We start from the raw sequence: 17,775 nt of genomic DNA, 5'->3' as shown, positions 1-17,775 counted from the left end.
CGTGCAGCCGTGCCCACAGTGCATGCGTGTGGTGCATTCCAGGGCTGCTGCTACCTGGAAGAGCCTCTCCATCTAGTCCGAGGAGCTGGCAATTTTGGCAATTAATTTAAAGTGTTGTCTCTCTGATCATCAGTGAAGCTTGTCTCCTTCTCAGATCATAGAAAAACCAATGGACACCTTCTCTTTGGGGAACTGTGACTTGATTTCTTCTATCTGCTTTTCATTTTTTAAAAAGGAATCAGTCCTTTGGAGTTATTCAAATGCTAAGAGGCCATCTGTTAACTTTGTATGCTCGGTGCTTTTTGATAGTTAAAATCCAGATTATTCTTTCTTAGGCATAGACTACGGTAAGAGTCCACAGAACAGCCTGTTGCTCCACCCCTGAGGTCTCCTGGCATTGCTCCTGCTGCTACTTCCCGACCCTGCTGTCCCAGGCAGCACACTTTGTTTGCCACTCCCATTTGCAACCGAAAATTTTGTGTACACCTCTAAATCATCTGCCATCTTTGCTCTCTATAAATATGACAAGATAGCTCTTGTCATCTTCTTTACCCTGTCGATGTCTTGTCGCAGCCATGTCTGTGTCGTTTACCCGATTTCCTGCTATATGGAGACTATACAGATCAACTGCAAGTCACTTATCCATGTTTCTTGTTTTATTTTCAATCACACAGCAGGGTTGCCATAATTAATCCTTTTCCCTGTTTGTGTGTGTGTGTGTGTGTGTGTGTGTGTGTGTGTGTGTGTGTGTGTGTGTGTGTATGTGTATGTATGTGGAGGCCAGAAACGGAAGTCAGGTGTCCTTCAGTTGCTTTCCATCTTCTTTATTAAGACAGCATGGATCACTGAAGCTGGAGCTCAACGACTTGGCTGGATAGGCTGGCCAGTGAACTCAGGCATGTGCCTGTATCACTCAACCAACCGTGACTGCGGATTAACACGCCCCCAGGCCTAGCTTACCTGTGCATGCTGGGGATCAAAACTTGGGTCCACATGCTTGGACCATCAAGAATTCTCTCTGGTCTCGACTATGAATATATTTCTTAATACACATTGTATATATCATATGTAATTTTGTATATAATTATTAATAGACAGATACAGGGTTTCACTTAGATATGTACATATATGCAGACTTGTTATTTAAATATATGTATATATTCATAGGTACTAATAAAATATTATTTGTACAGTAAAGTTTTAGTCATGTGATTAGTAAGAGTGCATTTTTAAAAAATGGAAGTATATAAACACACACATATATAATATATATATATGTTGAAAAAGTTTCTGTTCTGTGTATATGTATAAATTACATTGTTTATATAAAAAATAACATGACCAGTACTGCACTGTTACCTTAAAAGAACACATCACATGTGAAGTGGGAAACCTTACGCTTTATACTTCTCTGCACTATTCAATTTATCTGAACACACATGTACTGCTTTATATACCAAAATTAAAAGACAGTGGCTCAGTAGTTAAGACCACTGCCTACTCCTGTAGAGGACCTGGGATTAATTCCCAACCCCCACATGGTGGTTCATAACCATCCAGAGCTCCAGGTCTGTGGATGTGATGACCTTTGAGGACGTTGCTTAAACATGCAGGCAAAATGTCCATGCCCATAAAATAAAAGGAATATTTTTAAAAGTCAAGTCTATCAGCACCACTTTGGAGTTCTAGCTTCACTAGAAGTGTCTGTCTGGGCTCATGACTACGGGCTCTGCATTTATCTTTACTGTGCCATCCTGTCACACTGCAATGCTGATCACTGTAATGATTATTATAATGATAACTGCTGATCACTATAATGATTATTATAATGATAACCGTCGAAATCAGTACTAGAAAAACTTTACTAAATACAAATCCATCAACTGCTAATTTTTACCATCACTCGGTCTTCACATCTCCCCTCACATGGCTGTTAGTGTTCATGGACTCCAGGCGATAGTGTACACAACCTTTAGACCGTTTCCAGAACATTGGGGGAAGGATAAAGTGATAAAAGGATCAAACTGACAGGCAAAAGTAAAAACAAACGAAACAAGCCTCATGGCAGTGGGAATTCTCTTACTCCCTAAGACCTAAGAAGGAAAGCAGTGCTCTAAGGTTGTGTGCCTATGAGAAAAAAAAAACTAGTTTTACACCATACACATTGTGTTATTAGTGATGCCACATCAACCAGAAGGGGAAGAACAAAACAAACTCACGTACCTTTCTCTTGTAACGCTTTCTCAGTGGCTTGGTGGCAGCAAGGAGAGTCTTCTGTGTCATGATCGGATGCTGAAGTCGAGGAGGATGAAGTGTCTCCCGAGATAGAGGAGAAAGGGTCCCCTTCTGGATGCTGTGATCCTCCTGGAGACTCAGTCGTGTGGTGGGATGAGAAGGCCCTAGGGCTCGTCACGGGGGTGAGGAGTGTGACACCACACTCCGATTCTGGAGAAGAAACTCTCCAAGCCTTGGGCAGAAGCGATTTGGTAACATATGTGTGGTTATAGTGTCTGAGGGCTGTTGGTATAGAGGTCATAGAGCAGATTTATGCCTGAGTGTCAGGACTGGGCAGCGTTTACTTTGAAACGGCCTCACCTTTTCCTGGGAAAGGAATTTTTATTTGTTGGCTTACCGCCGAGAATGCACAGTTTATAACTACTCACCAAATCAACTGTGCAGCTAACACAGGCACCTAAGGCATGTAGAAATGATTACTGGGATGTTCATTATTTCCACTAGATTAAAACAACAGCCGAACATCAAAGGCACCACTATGAAATACGGCAATGTGGATAATGCTTTTGGCTACCTTACTGAATGGAGGAAAGGATTTAAATGACAACCATATAGCAATTGAATACAAATTTAGGAGACTTTCTTCCAAGTAAGGCACAGATCAGTAAAACCGCTATCACGTTCAATAAATACACTGGTGGACAACGACACTCTGCAAGAGTCTGCCAGCCATTGAGAGTGCTCACCTTCCTCTCCAGGCTGTCCTCCCCATCAGTTGAGCTGACGCTGTCATAGAGCCGTGTCCTTGTGGGCCTCTGGCGCCTGTTCTTCACAGAGAGCTGGGCCCGGGTTTTCAATGCTTTCGAATCCAGGCGCTCTGTCTCTGGGACTGCTTCATTCAGGTCTAGGGAGAGTATTGCAAAATAATTTGTGAGAGAAAATGGTAGAGAGGATGGGAGGGGACCACAGACACTGAAACCCAGCCACTGGCTATCAGTGACAAGGGGGACAGAAGCCAATTTTTCCAGCTTGTCTAACACTCCACAGGTGACACCCTTTCTGCAGCATACTATATAAAGCAGCGGAGTGCACTTGCATATGGACACACATGTTGGAACGTTTGATAATCACAGTTACAAGAGACCTACAGACTCTATGGATGAAGTCCACTTGCCAAAGTCAAGTGTGGGTAACAGAAGGTGACCATGAACACAGCAATTCACTAATAGGCTGAGCCACTCTGCTCTCCATTGTCTGAATATCTAATTTATTTCCCTTTGAACTCTGTAAAAAAAAAAAAAAAAAAAAAAAAAAAAAAAAAAAAAAAAAAAAAAAAAAAACTAGAAGTGAATTTATTTAATCCGAGCAAATTTAAGTTAACCCGTTTCCCTAAAACAAGATCTGGTTACAGAGACAGAGCAACAGTTCATTACTGAGTGTAACTCTTTGCTCTGTAGAGGGAGAAGGACAGGGCTGCTGCTCCTGGCATTAGGTTTCAGGCTATAGTGCAAGCTATGTGTTGATGCCTCTCTTCCATTTCTTCCTCTGAATGCTTTCTCTTCTCATTGAAAACTACATTAGCTTTCCAAAGAAAAATGTTTTCATCTTTAAATAAAAGGACTTCAAGAGAAGGAGAGGGTGAGGGGCCTCAATGCTTAGAAGCAATTTTTGACCTTCTGGGGCCCCGGTTCAGTTTCTACCACAGACATGGCAGCTCTCAGTCATCTGCGACTCCAGGCCCCGGGGCCTGATCCTTTTACCTCAAGACATCAGACATAGATGTGTTGCACATAATATACGCAGGCAAAACATACACATAATTTTTATTAAAAAAATCCAAAAATTAAATAGAAAAGACAAAGAGAGAAGGAAGGAGGGAAGACACAAAGTAAAACAACCACAGAAACAGATAAAAACCACAGTAACAGCAGTTGGGCATGGCAGAACCTGGTTGTTATGCCAGCACTCCGGAGGCTAAGGTATGAACACCTCTCTGAATTCAAAGCTATCATGTGTGAGAATCCATAAGAAAACTCAAACCCAACAAAGGATGAAAAAGAGGTGGAATAAAAAATGCTACCAAGAGCCTTTCTGTAGTCCTCTTTAACAGGTTCTTAGCATTTGTAATATTGTTAGGTGTAATGGGGGAAGAAGAAGTTTAGCTACGAATATAAAGACTAAGGTAGCAGTATATGAGTATTGATTGGAATAAAGTTTATTTGGAGTGGAACTACTCTTTACATAGATATACTTGATCACTTGCTGTAAATAAAATCGTTTGATGATTAATCACATCTCTTCTTTTCAGGATGGCAGTCATTAAACAAAGTCACTTTCGAGAAATTAAGTGACCCTGGATTTATATTACTAAAAATAAGTCAATAACTCAGTTATAGAAAACTAAACACTTGGACTAATAGAAAAGAATGTCCGGCAACCATCATTAATTAGTACAGGGCATTTCTAGATATAGAATTATTTTAAAGACGTGCTCTAAACATATTATAAAACACAAGCATAGAAGGACTTCATATGGTTTCTCTTATTTATAACACTGGGCACTTGGCATATAGTTCTAACAAATAAAATTCAGTGTACTTTAGTCTCAGGAGACATGTCGCTGAATGACAATATTTACAGAAGGTTGGGCTTTTCATTTCCTATACTCAAGTGAAGAGTGAACTCTCAGAGAAGTCAGACGGCTCAAGCGAATATAAAGAATAACTAGATGTTTTCTAATTAGGAGTCTCTACTTTTACATGCCAATGGAGAAAAAAAGTCACCTTCGTCACTTTCATTTCCTTCCTCCAATAAAATCTATATTTGCGGCTGCCCATTAAGAGTTCATTAGTTGTGATAATTGGGAGAAAGTCAGACATCCACTCTCTATTTACACATAAAAATGCTGAACAGCACGCAGATGAAAGCAATAATATAATTACAAATAGCACAGTTCACGCACAGCTTCCATCTTTTCTGTCTCAAAGTGGGATTGCATGCTCAGTAATGCACAGTGCTGTCACACAGGCCACCTCATTTGTCCCTCATTACAGACCCATGAGACAACAAGCAAGCAGCTTGTGTCCTCTCCTGAAGCTCGAACACTGGAGTAGCTTGCCCTCCTCTACACAGCTAGCTGATGAGCTGCTTTGATTCTATGCTCTGTCTCTCAGGCTACTAGCTATCCACCCCAATTTAGCTGGTGTTGAAAAGTCAATACTGCAAGGTTTTAATACCATAGATATGTGTTTTAAAAGTTCCAAAATCATAGGTGCTCGGACTAGTCTAGAAAATTCAACTCGTCAGCATCTACTCCATATGTATACTATAAATAGTGTGGAAAAGGGAAGGCTTGTTGAAAGCTAGCGACAGACTCCCTCACAGATGGTTTTATGGTTTGACAACAATTTTGGGTAGTAGATGACAAAAGATACCCCCAGAAGAGGTGCATATCCCACTTGTGTAAATATGGTTTCTTTGGCAATAGAATCCTCACTTAAACACAGGGTAGCATCCCACCCACAGGACTACAGAAGTCACTCCATTGCTTGTAGTGAGCAAATGAAATGAAATGAGGAGACTGGAGGACGTAGTGGAAGGCATGGAGACAAGTAGAGACTAACCAGTCCTGTTATTAGGGAGTAGCCTGCCTAGTGCCGCTGTTAGACAACCCTGAATGGCCATGTGGACCGTCTGCTTCAGCATCCCTCATCATAAACTGTGCCTAGGAAAGATGCACTTAGCTCAAGTCTGAGAGGCAGTGCTTTTAGTCTGTTACCTGCGTGGCCCACAGCACATTGCCCACAGTGAACAACTTCTGGGAGTCTGAATCAAGTATCAGACTTTATTGCAGAGACTATGGATTACAAACCAGTAATTTATTTTCCATCCTGAGAAGTGAAAAATTTTCTTTAAGAACCAGAAGAGTGGAGTGGTGCTGAGAACTGTCACCCTGATAGCACTTACACAAGGGGGATGCTAGAAGGAACACTGTCTATAAGAAGATGTTCAGTAATGACAGGCAAGAAGAATCAGTGTGTGGATACATGAGACAGGGGCTGCTGGGTAGCCCCTGGTAGCAATATCTGCATTGTTCATCCATTATATGCTATCTTCTTCCACTATGCAACTTAAGAATCACAGTATCATAACTCAAAAGAATCTTAGGACTCTGGTCAACTTTATTTCTCATAAACGAAGACTAAGGGTCAAACGTGGCCTCTCAGTTCATCACTAACTTGCACTACATAGTTCCTCTGTGAAACAGCCTAGAGAGAACTCAGGTGTAGAAGCCTATGCTCCTTCCACAGGGTCACCCTTCTGTCTGGAAGTGAACTTGATGAGCAATCTTGGGCCTGGCACAAGCACCTTTTCTATTTTACTTTATGCTCTGTGTAGAAACATATACCCAAGAGTGTGCAACGCTGCAAACTCACAGGAGCATGGCCCATCAGGGAAAAGAAAACTTGATGGGATTTTATTTGGCTTTGTAATTATCCCAAGAGTAAAATTCATACTCTAAAACCTTAGCTGTCATTTTGGGTGCTGTCATTTTGGGTGTCACTTGGGTGTGGCAGGGGAAAGCCACCTGGCTCAGTTCTTGAGTTCTCTGCAGTGAGATGGGAAGGCTTAGGTGGCCATGGTCATCACTGCTTCCTAATAGATGCCACACACACACAAATGCAGGTGGAAGACGGAAGGTGGAGCAGCCTTGAATGAATCAGTAAATATGGAGGGATGCATTCAGAGACTCTCCAGGCTGGAGCTTAGGGTGGAACTCTGAGTGGGTGGAACACGGCCGTACCCGCATCTCGAGACTACTTTCAATATTGCTTTAAATTGGATCCTTTAAAAGAACTTAATGGATTCGGTTATGATTTTAGTAGCTGCTATGAAAACGCTCTATGAAATGAGGGTGTTATATGTCGTACAGCGTAGAGACCAGTTCTGCATAGCACGGCTGTGAATCATTCGGTGTTTTCCACTGCACTGACGTTGTTTTTGACGTAAATGGAATGCTACAGGGGGAGCAGACCCAGGCAGCAGGGAGAGTGGGAGGGAGTGGAGAGGAATAACAATGGGGTCCACCGCATACTCTCCTGTGCACTGAACCCCTCAGAACACAGTCCTACCTGGCTTCTGCCGTTGTCAACTGAAATGCTGGGCATAACAAGAAACTTAAATGGTATCTGCATATTATACACAGTCACTGCAAGTTCATAAAAGATGGACCCTTGAGATTTGGGGGCTGATGCATATTGCATTCAGGTGGTCGGTCGGTTTAAGCATCTCAGAGAGGCACTGTGTGAGCAGACCCACAGCTCGAATCCAGAATGAGCTGCCATGACATAAAATTGTGCAATTTACCTAACCTCTCAGAGGTCCCTAAGGATCTTCCACAGCAAAGTGGGAACAGTAATGACATAAAATAATCACCGCATTGTTATGAAGACTGAATGCATTAGCAGACCTGAGTGCTTAGAAGAGTGACTGACACATAATCACCCCCCAACTGTCTTTATTTACTGCCACTGAATAGATTAGTAAGAATAAAGCAAGCTATAGAATAACATGTACATTTACTTAAAATATTTAGAAACTAGTATCATTCATATTTCCTAATAGTGAAATATGTACATTACATAAGAAAATTGAAGAGACATACTTCTTACTAGATTCTGAGATCAGGAGATGTGAGTCAAATAGGACTTTAATACAAATGCTAAAGATTTTATATTAGGCATTTGTTTTGTGTAGCTTTTCGTACTTACATTTTTGTGTAGTTAAAATTAAAGAGTAAAAAGTACACATTTGTTTTTTTTTTTCACTTGGAGCATCTTAATTCTCAATCTAGTTTGGTCAGCTCTGTTGTTTCAGGAGGATGATATAGGAATGTTCCTTTGACTTCTGCCTCTCCCATTGAGGAGCTCCTGGCTCTTCACACGGTGATACCACCTACCACGTTTACCGACTCAGTACTGTGTGAGATGCATTGCATCAACTATTATACCTAGAGATACAGATGCTATTGTTCTTATGATAGCATTCAGTTAGGAACCTACTCACAGGCAACTTCCAATGGGATGATGCAGACAGGTGGTAGTTTCTTTTGCAATTATTTAAATATAAAGCCAAGTAACATATCCCAAGTCATACTTACGAAATTTCCTAGGAAGGCTTTTTGTTTGTTTGTTTGTTTGTTTGTTTGCCAATTGCTGAAAGAATATTAGGAATTTCTTCTCATGTCTATACTCAACAAATACAATTTTAAACCCAAATGGACTTGGGAATGCAATTTAGTTGTCTGTGGGAATGAAGTGCTTTCTGTGGGCAGTTCAAAGCTGAGTTAAGATGAGGCTCTGTACACAGGATGGGCTGACAGAAATTCTGAGAATAAGAAAGATAAAGACTTTAGCTTTAGATTTTAGGGAAACTCATTTACATACCTCATGATCCTTTTATGATGATCGACTTACCAATTCTGATAAAAAGAGATTCTGCAAAGCCTAAAATCTCAGGACATGCAAATGCAACCAAATGACAACTTGTCCAGAAACTCAGTTCTGTGGGTAGAACTCTGAGGCTGTACCTGCCGCTGCACATGAGCCAGGTTTTGAGAGAAGGGTGAGATTAGTAGCTTCAGGTGGAATTCAGATCTTAAGGCTTCTTCGTAGACAGAAAGCCTGGTCCCTTAAATGGGCATTGTTTACCTAAAGGGGAGGTACAGTTCAATTTTGGGAAGAACTGGCTACAGGCAATGTTAGAAAACCTGGAGTAATACCTTGGTGGCCTTTAAAATGCCTTTAAAATCCCAGGCATTTTAAAGAGGCAGGCAAATCCTTGTGATGTCCAGACCAGCTTTAGAAAAAGAAAAAACAGCTAACCAGAAGTTAGGGTGCTTATACTACCTGCAAGAGCTGTTAAAGATTTTCCTAAGTTCTTAGAGGACTGTCAGACTCCTAATAATAGTCTTTAACAGAGACCCAAACACAGATGCGATCTTAAGTGCTAGTAGTTATTTAACTAGCCAAGTTTATCCATAGGAAACACGATTAAAACATTCATTTGTAGTGACTCGCAAGCAAACTTTTAAAAATATGTGGCTTTTTTTTTTTTTTTTTTTTTTGGTTTGGGTGTTTAGAGCTACTTAGAATCATTACAAAAGAAAACAACCAACCAACCAACCAAATACCTCACAATCTAACAGTCAACATTCTAATGCTGCTTCTGTTCCCATAGAAGAACTTATTTTCCATAGATATTGGAATAATTCAAATTATGCAAAATATTTTATATCTGACTTAAAGAACTTAGCCATAACTTGTGGTTAGTATAATACTGTAATAAACCCTTAATATTGTATATATTGAACCAATACAGTTGGTAGGTTTCAGAACTATACATAGAGGTGAGTTTTCTGATCTTAACTTTAAATGGCTTATTTTTATGTCTGTGAGTAGAGTATACAGCATTTAGATTTCGTACATGGGCTTTTTAGGATGCCCTGCTCCAACCTTGAGAAGCAAGGCAGAACCAAGAACAACCAACACTTGTCTGCACCCCCGCCCCCCCCCCACATCATCATCCTCCTATTCTAATATTCCCACCACAATCTCCATCCTGGTCTTGCAGTCCATCTTAACCTTAGCCTACCAGGAAGTCTCCTAATGACCAACTCTCCCATAGGAATCAAATGGCTTTTATGGGTAATCAGACTATATGTCTAAACAAAAGAAATATTTAGAACATATCTTCCCTGTAAAATTCTCTTAGAAAGGAAATTAACCATAGTTGGGTTAAAATGATCCTTATTTTCAGAAGATCATAGGCAACCCTGTAGTTCTATCAAAGTCAAAGAAAAATTGAAAATTCAAAGTGAAATATTACACGTAACACTTTTTTTCTAAAATGGAGAGAAAATGACCAAAAGTCCATTTTAAGTCTTTCTGCTAAGCCAGCTTTTGGTAAGCCCTGATACCAATGTCTGTCTTAGCAGAGCTGAGGGATCTGGGGACTTCCGGGAATTTATGAAACGGAATAAGAAACGAGAATGAAGGAAAGCCACCATTCAGACGTCTACATCTCCCTTCGAAGGCCCCTTTCCTCAGTGACTGCTCCCCTGCAAACTAATTCAAGCCTCACAGCAACCTAGCTCAACATTTTAGGTGCTTTGTCATTTTGAGGAAAAGGACTTTTACTTAAATTATTTGCCACAGTCAATAGAAATGGATTCCTAATTCATTTGCTTGGTTCATTAAGAATTCCCATAGTGATTCACCAGGGATGTCTCCTCTTTCATCGGTGAGATTCGGTAGCATTTCAGGCAAAACATTTGTTGAGGAGTAAAGAGATTAAAAACAATTTATTCAGCAAATGATAACTATGAACGTTTATCAGATTATTGTATGTCCTTATGCATGACTAAAGAAAGCTTGATTCTACTCCAGAATTTGTTCTGCCCCACTTTTGAGAAGCAATGAGACAGCAATGAACAACTATGTCTTGCCTTGCATCTAATGTTCTTATAGGAAACATTCTTTTACATTTTTATTTGATCTATTTACTTATTTATTTGTGTGGGAGGGGGCACAGTGTGTGCCAGTGTGTGAGAGTGTGTGTGGAAATTACAGGACAACTGTGGCAGCTGGTTCCCTCTTTCCACCATGTGTGTCCCAGAAACCAAAGTCATCTTGTCAGGATCTACCTTGACTAGGCTAGCCATCATGATGGATGTTACGCGAGACATACTAATAAAGAAGTGTAAGTGTTCCCTTTAATTTTAAAGACTCCTGTCTTAGTCAGGGTTTCTATTCCCGCACAAACATCATGACCAAGAAACAAGTTGGGGAGGAAAGGGTTTATTCGGCTTACACTTCCATGCTGCTGTTCATCACCAAAGGAAGTCAGGACTGGAACTCAAACAGGTCAGGGAGCAGGAGCTGATGCAGAGGCCATGGAGGGATGTTCTTTACTGGCTTGCCTCCCCTGGCTTGCTCAGCCTGCTCTCTTATAGAACCAAGACTACCAGCCCAGAGATGGTCCCACCCACAAGGGGCCTTTCCCCCTTGATCACTAATTGAGAAAATGCCTTAGAGTTGGATCTCATGGAGGCATTTCCTCAACTGAAGCTCCTTTCTCTGTGATAACCCCAGCTGTGTCAAGTTGACACAAAACTAGCCAGTACAACTCCCCATTTAATGAATCCCATCTTTAATTGTGTCTTTAATCTAGTTTAAAATTCTGGCCTCCAATGCTGAAAGTGAATGCTTAAGAAAGTCTCAAACTCTACAGAAAATAAAATAGAAGGTACAGTAAAGGTCTGACCTGGTTTCAAACACAGAGGTGTCTGAAGAATCATGGAATTGAAGCTCAAGAGAAAGGGGGTAAAGAAGGGAAGAAACACTTCCCATCGGAGTCCAGCAACCTTGGGAACCTCCTTATTGACTGAAATGTCTGATAAGAAGCTAGCTCTCTCTCTCTCTCTCCTTCTCTCTCTCTCTCTCTCCCTCTCTCTCTCTCTCTCTCTCTCTCTCTCTAGATGTTTTCTTCATTTACATTGCAAATTTTATCCCCTTTCCTCATTTCCCTTCAACCCCCCCCCATACTCCCTCCCCCTGCTCACTAACCCACTCACTCCTGCTTCCCTGTCATGGCATTCCCCTACACTGCAGCATCAGGCCTTCACAAGACCAAGGGACTCTCCTCTCATAGATGTCCCACAAGGCCATCCTCTGCTACATATGCGGCTGGCGCCATGGGTTCTTCCATGTGTGCTCTTTGATTGGTGGTTTAGTCCCTGAGAGCCCTGGGGGGTCTGGTTGGTTCATATTGTTGTTCCTTTTATGGGGTTGCAAATCCCTTCAGCTCCTTGTGTCCTTTCTATATCTCCTCCATTGGGGGACCCTGTGCTCAGTTCAATGGTTGGCTGAGAGCATCTACATCTGTATTTGTCAGGCACTGGCAAAGCCTCTCAGGAGACAGCTACATTAGGCTCCTGTCAGTAAGGGACTGTTGGCATTTCTTTCTTTCTTTCTTTCTTTCTTTCTTTCTTTCTTTCTTTCTTTCTTTCTTTTTTTTTTTATTTAGCTTCTAGTGTTTTGTTGTTATTGTTGTTGTTTTTATTCTTTAGTCCTTTTTTTGCAATCCAGTTGTTATCCCCCACTCCCAGTCTGCCCTCTAACAGTTCCTCATCCCATTCCTCTCCCCTCACCCCCATTTCCAAGAGGATGTCTCCACCCCCACCACACAAACTTCCCCAGTCCCTGGGGCCTCAAGTCTCGAGGGTTAAGTGTATTTTCACTCACTGAGGCCAGGCCAGGCAGTCCTCTGCTGTATATTTGTCAGCGGCCTCAGACCAGCTCACATATGCTGCTTGGTTGGTGGCTCAGTGTCTGAGAGATCTCATTTGTCATCTTGCACAACACTCAAGTCCAAATGGATCAAGGACCTCAACATAAAACCAGATACATTAAATCTAATTGAAGAGAAGTGGGACAGAGCCTCAAACTCATTGGTGTATGGGGCGTGGGGGTGGATTTCCTAAACAGAACTCCAATGGATCGGGTGCTAAGATAAAGAATTGATAAACGGGACCTCATGAAACTGAAAAGTTTCTGTAAGCAAAGGACACAGTCAATAAGACAAATCAGCAAGGTACAGATTGGGAAAAAAACTTCACTAACTCCACATCTGATAGAGGACAAATATCCAAAATATATAAAGAACTCAAGAAGCTAACCTCCAAACAACCAAACGACCCAATCAAAAAATAGGGTATAGAACTAAACAGAAATCACAACAGAGAAATCTTGAATAGCTGAGAAGCACTTAAAGAAATGATCAAAGTCCTTAGTCATCAGGGAAATGCAAATCAAAACAACCCATCTCACATCAATCAGAATAACTAAGATCAAAAAAATCAGGTGACAGCACATGTTGGTGAGGATGTGGAGAGGAACACTCCTCCATTGCTGGTGGGAGTGCAAACTGGTATAACTACTCTGGAAATCAGTCTGGCGGTTCCTCAGAAAATTGGAAATAGGTCTTCCAGAAGACCCAGTTATACCACTCTTGGGCCTATAACCAAAGGATGCTCCACCATGACACAGTGGCACGTGTTTCACTATGTTCATAGTGGCCTAATCGGTGATAGCCAGAATTAGGAAACAACCCAGATATCCCACAATGAAGAATGGATATAGAAAATGTGTTTCATTTATATGATTGAATACTACTCAGCTATTAAGAACAAAGACATCCTGAATATTGCAGGCAAATGGATGGAACTAGAAAATATCATCCTGAGTGAGATAACTCTGACCCAAAAGACATGCATGGTATGTACTCACTAATAAGTGGATGTCAGCCAAAAATTACAAAATATCCAAGATACAATCCACAGAACTGTCTTCTTTCTAAATCTTAGATTCACGTTAAGCCTGAATTGTGATTGTGTGTGTGAATGTGTTTGTGTGTTTGTGTGAATTTGTGGTATGTGTGTGTAAATGTGTGTGTGTGTGTGGTTTTTCTCCTTTCTAGTTTCCAGTTATTTTGCTTGAAAAGTATTCTTCAATCTGTTTGTTTGTTTTGTATCTATTGCTTTTAGACAGGTTCTTATGCATCCCATGATTAATTGCTTTAGAAAAAAAATATCTACTACATCCCTTGTTAAATTCTTATAATTCATAAACTTCTGAGTGTTTTAATGTATTTAATTAAAACCAAAAAGAGTACAAGTGAAAATGGCAATAACAACCATATTGTAGGGTGTGGAGAGGGGAGTGAGGCTCAAGTCATCAAAACAAAGAGTGAAGCTCATTGGCTCTTCCATGAAACTCACCAACAGTAGACCTTAAATATCAGTGCGCTATGACCTGGTCCCTTCCCTTCCCTTCCCCTCATTTGCTTACTTCATTTGCTTCGTCTCTCCTTGCTAGAGCCGCCAGGTCCACAGGAGAGAGGTGTTAACAATATTTTTTTTTTCTACCTAACACCAATTGGAATTTCTATTTCATTTTCTCTTCCTAACAATGTAAGATGAAGCTCACTGGAGTTTCATAGCAAATACATGATGAAATAGATTATAACCCTTTATCTTCAGTGTGGGAGCTAGAACCATAGAGCAGCTGCCCATTGCATCCAGAAGGGGTGGCCTACCTCCTATGATTTCCAGACCAAATTATAATTTAAAACGAAGGCTGAATCTTGCAGCAGACGTCAGGTGTGTGTAAGCTGTGATTTGTTCTAATAAATGTACTCTTTGAAATAACTTACAACCAAGTAACCATGCACCAGATCAGTTGCAGAGGTCGCTTTAAAATGGTGGTGAAATGAAGATATTTTGTAAACCAAGACCTAAAACACATTTGCTCTTATCGTTTGTGTTTTGGCTTGTGAGACAGATTCCCCCTGTGTATTCAGTAGTCAGGTGGACCTGAAATTGAAATTCTCCTGCCTTGGCCTCTAAAGGCTGGGAGTACCGGTACATAGCACCACACACACTTCTAACATCGTTAGTATTTGTAATTATAGGTACACAATGTAAAATTTTGGATGACTATTGAAAGCATGTATGTTTAAATTATGATGCTAACACAAAGCATATAGATTTTCTTTAAAAAATTTCTTTGATTTACACTTTTAGGCAGATTCACGAGTGTGTTAGTGTTCTAGAAATGTGGGAAGATTTTGTTTGCTTTTATTGTTGTTGGTTGGTTTGGTTTTGTTTTTGGTTTTTTTTTTTTTTTTGTCTTTTTTTTAAAATTAGGTATTTTCCTCGTTTACATTTCCAATGCTATCCCAAAAGTCCCCCATACCCACCCCCCCAAATCCCCTACCCACCCACTCCCCCTTTTTGGCCCTGGCATTCCCCTGTACTGGGGCATATAAAGTTTGCGTGTCCAATGGGCCTCTCTTTGCAGTGATGGCCGACTAGGCCATCTTTTGATACATATGCAGCTAGAGTCAAGAGCTCCGGGGTACTGGTTAGTTCATATTGTTGTTCCACCTATAGGGTTGCAGATCCCTTTAGCTCCTTGGGTACTTTCTCTAGCTCCTCCATTGGGGGCCGTGACTGAGCAACTTTAAACACATTTATCATTTTAAAGGGAATTCCTTATTTCAGCATTTGTTATGCATAGGAGTTTGACAGAAGCATTTGTTAGTATTATGGTATCAAGTTAAGGAAGTTTTTTCATAGTTCAAATTGGATAAAACTTAATATAGATAGATATTATTAACAGCCCATCTTCATCTACTGAAATAATTATATTCATTTTTCTTTCAGTTAATATGTGGAATATGAATTTTTATGTTAAGCCAACTTTGTGTTCTTTGCATAGGAGTAAATCATATTTTCAGTTATATTTCTGAATTTGTCAGGCTAAAATTTAATGTGAAATATTTAACTGTTCCTAGATTATCTAGGCTTTCAATATCTGAGTCCTGAGATAATTTTTGAGCCAACTGATTTCCTTCTGAGGTACATCTTTTAGAAAAAATTCAAGGGGCGCATTGGTGAAAAAATGCTCAGATTCAGCTTGTCTGAAATCATTTTTTTCCTTATTTTGTATTTTATTCATTTCTTCTTTTGAGACAACTTTTGCCGGTTTGCTCAGGCCAGCCTGAAACATGTGGTCCTGCAACGTGTATCTCCTGAGAACTGGGCTGTGGGTCCCAAGCTTCCTCCTTACGCTAAAGACACTGCTGCTGACAGGTGACAGGTGACAGGTGACAGGTGGACAGCTGGTTTTCTCTCAATTTCTGAAGATATTGTCCGGATGTCTTCTGGTCTCCAGTTCAGCTGCTATCAGGCTTTACCACAATCTTTGCTTTGCTTTGTTTTGTTTTTTGTTTTTATTTTTATTATTCTGCTTAGAAATATGTATACTTTCAAATCACCTGCTCTTTAACGCAGCAATCCTATAAACAAAGAAACAACACATCTGACAGTCCACTGTGCCATTATTGAGAAATCGTAACTTACTATCATATTCATTCACTCTAAACTCTGGCTTTCCCACTCAGGGAACTTTCCTTGTTTCCAGACCTAGCTGCTTATAAATAATCTAAGACCAGTGCTGACTACAAAACATCACATAACTTTCATCTATTCGGTACTTGGTTTGAGAAGATACACTTTGTACTCAAATATATTTCGTCAGGTAATAAGATTCCAAGAGAGAGAAAAAAACCAAAAACCAAAAAACAACAACAACAAAAAACAAGTGGCCATCTGGGATTCTTATACTTGCAAGGCACTATGAAAAGCAAACAAATAAAACTCCTTGTCATCTCAGGTCCCAGGCTGTCAAGACAGGGGGATCAAAAGTTTGAGCCTAGTCTAAGTTACACAGTGACACCCCGTTTCAAAACAAGACAAAAGCAATGAACAACCATAAAAAAAATTAAAAGGAGGGAAGACTGTTTTAATGAGAGACAATTCTTTGGCACAGTTGCCGCTGAGTGAACTGTGTGAGCCCAGATGGAGGCTGTAGCAAGCCTCCCTCTGCCAGCTCTCCCTGTCAGCTCCCAGGTTCCTTAGAAACCAGGACTTGTTTTTCTGTGTTCTTAGGAAGCCGAGACAATTGTTTGAGCTATGGTTTATAGTGTCTCTCTCCAGTATGACCATTGTTGAAGCTTGCTGGCTAGAGAACACACAAGGTATACAATACATTGGATATACTTCTTTTGACTAGGTCTTTGTCACGTTCCATTGTTTCATGATATTTCTAGAAAGCTCAAGATAACAACACAGCTTAAGACAACTTTCATCCTCAGAGCTGCACTGGGATTGCTGTCAATGCTCCAGGAAGTGTCTGCTGTCCACACTACCACAGTGGTGGCTAGCGCTAAGTCCAGCTGGAGTTAGGCACTGCTCCTAGTACTTAATTCAGATGTAATCCTTATATCAGCATTGTACAGTTTATTCTTTCACAGTTTTTCTACTTTTATAAGATAAGGTACTTCAAAATTATACTCAACAGCTAGAAGTCAGTACTGAAAAAAGGTGAGCGACTGAAGGAGCACACATAATTGTGTGATTTTCGGCGTGCACGTCTGCATGTGTGTGCGGTAGGGTGAAGGTCAGAGGTCAATGGTGAGTGTCTTTCCGGACTCTCCTCTCCTCCCACTGTTTGAGACAGTCTCTCACAGAACTGACCTCACTCATTTGCCGGAAAGGTTGAATGAGCACCAGGGATTTGCCTATCGTGGCTGGCTCCCAAGTGCTGGGGCTACAGATGGGTCAACATTCCCAGAGTTTACACAGGTGCTGGGGATCCCAAGTCTGGATGTCATGTTTGGGCAACAGTTACTTTAGCCCCAGAGCCATTTCCCCAATACCAACTCTGAAGTGCTTTATAGGACTCTCCATATTTACACTATGCAGAAGAGATGATGCAGTGTGTTCTAACCATGGATCCGCCACTGAGTAGGTAACTGTGAGAAATATTTGGCAGCAATGCCCATCCTTTACAGGGAGCTTTGAATTACTTCCATCCCTATAGGTGCCTCAGTTCCTGTTAAACCTCAAACCCCATT

General features: G+C 40.8%; 1 protein-coding gene across 15 annotated transcripts in view; it reads right to left on the bottom strand.

The window, feature by feature from the left end:
* The window catches only part of Ppp1r9a (protein phosphatase 1, regulatory subunit 9A), a 262,790-nt gene that overhangs the window by 28,506 nt on the left and 216,509 nt on the right, over nucleotides 1-17,775 (bottom strand). For 7 of the 15 annotated variants that reach the window (XM_006505071.4, XM_006505073.3, XM_017321590.2 and 4 more), the window contains 2 exons: nucleotides 2,982-3,139; nucleotides 2,224-2,467 (listed from right to left, as the gene is read on the bottom strand). In XM_006505071.4, the coding sequence (XP_006505134.1) occupies nucleotides 2,224-2,467; nucleotides 2,982-3,139 (402 nt within the window). Of the gene's footprint in view, nucleotides 1-2,223; nucleotides 3,140-3,728; nucleotides 16,156-17,775 lie in introns of those variants that run through there. The other 8 variants (NM_001363809.1, XM_006505078.3, XM_006505080.2 and 5 more) reach the window with 3 other exon arrangements.

The sequence above is a fragment of the Mus musculus genome, chromosome 6, assembly GCF_000001635.26.
Source record: "Mus musculus strain C57BL/6J chromosome 6, GRCm38.p6 C57BL/6J".
Lineage (NCBI taxonomy): Eukaryota > Metazoa > Chordata > Mammalia > Rodentia > Muridae > Mus > Mus musculus.
Note: the sequence above shows the minus strand (reverse complement) of the source record. Positions and strands in the feature narration are given on the sequence as shown.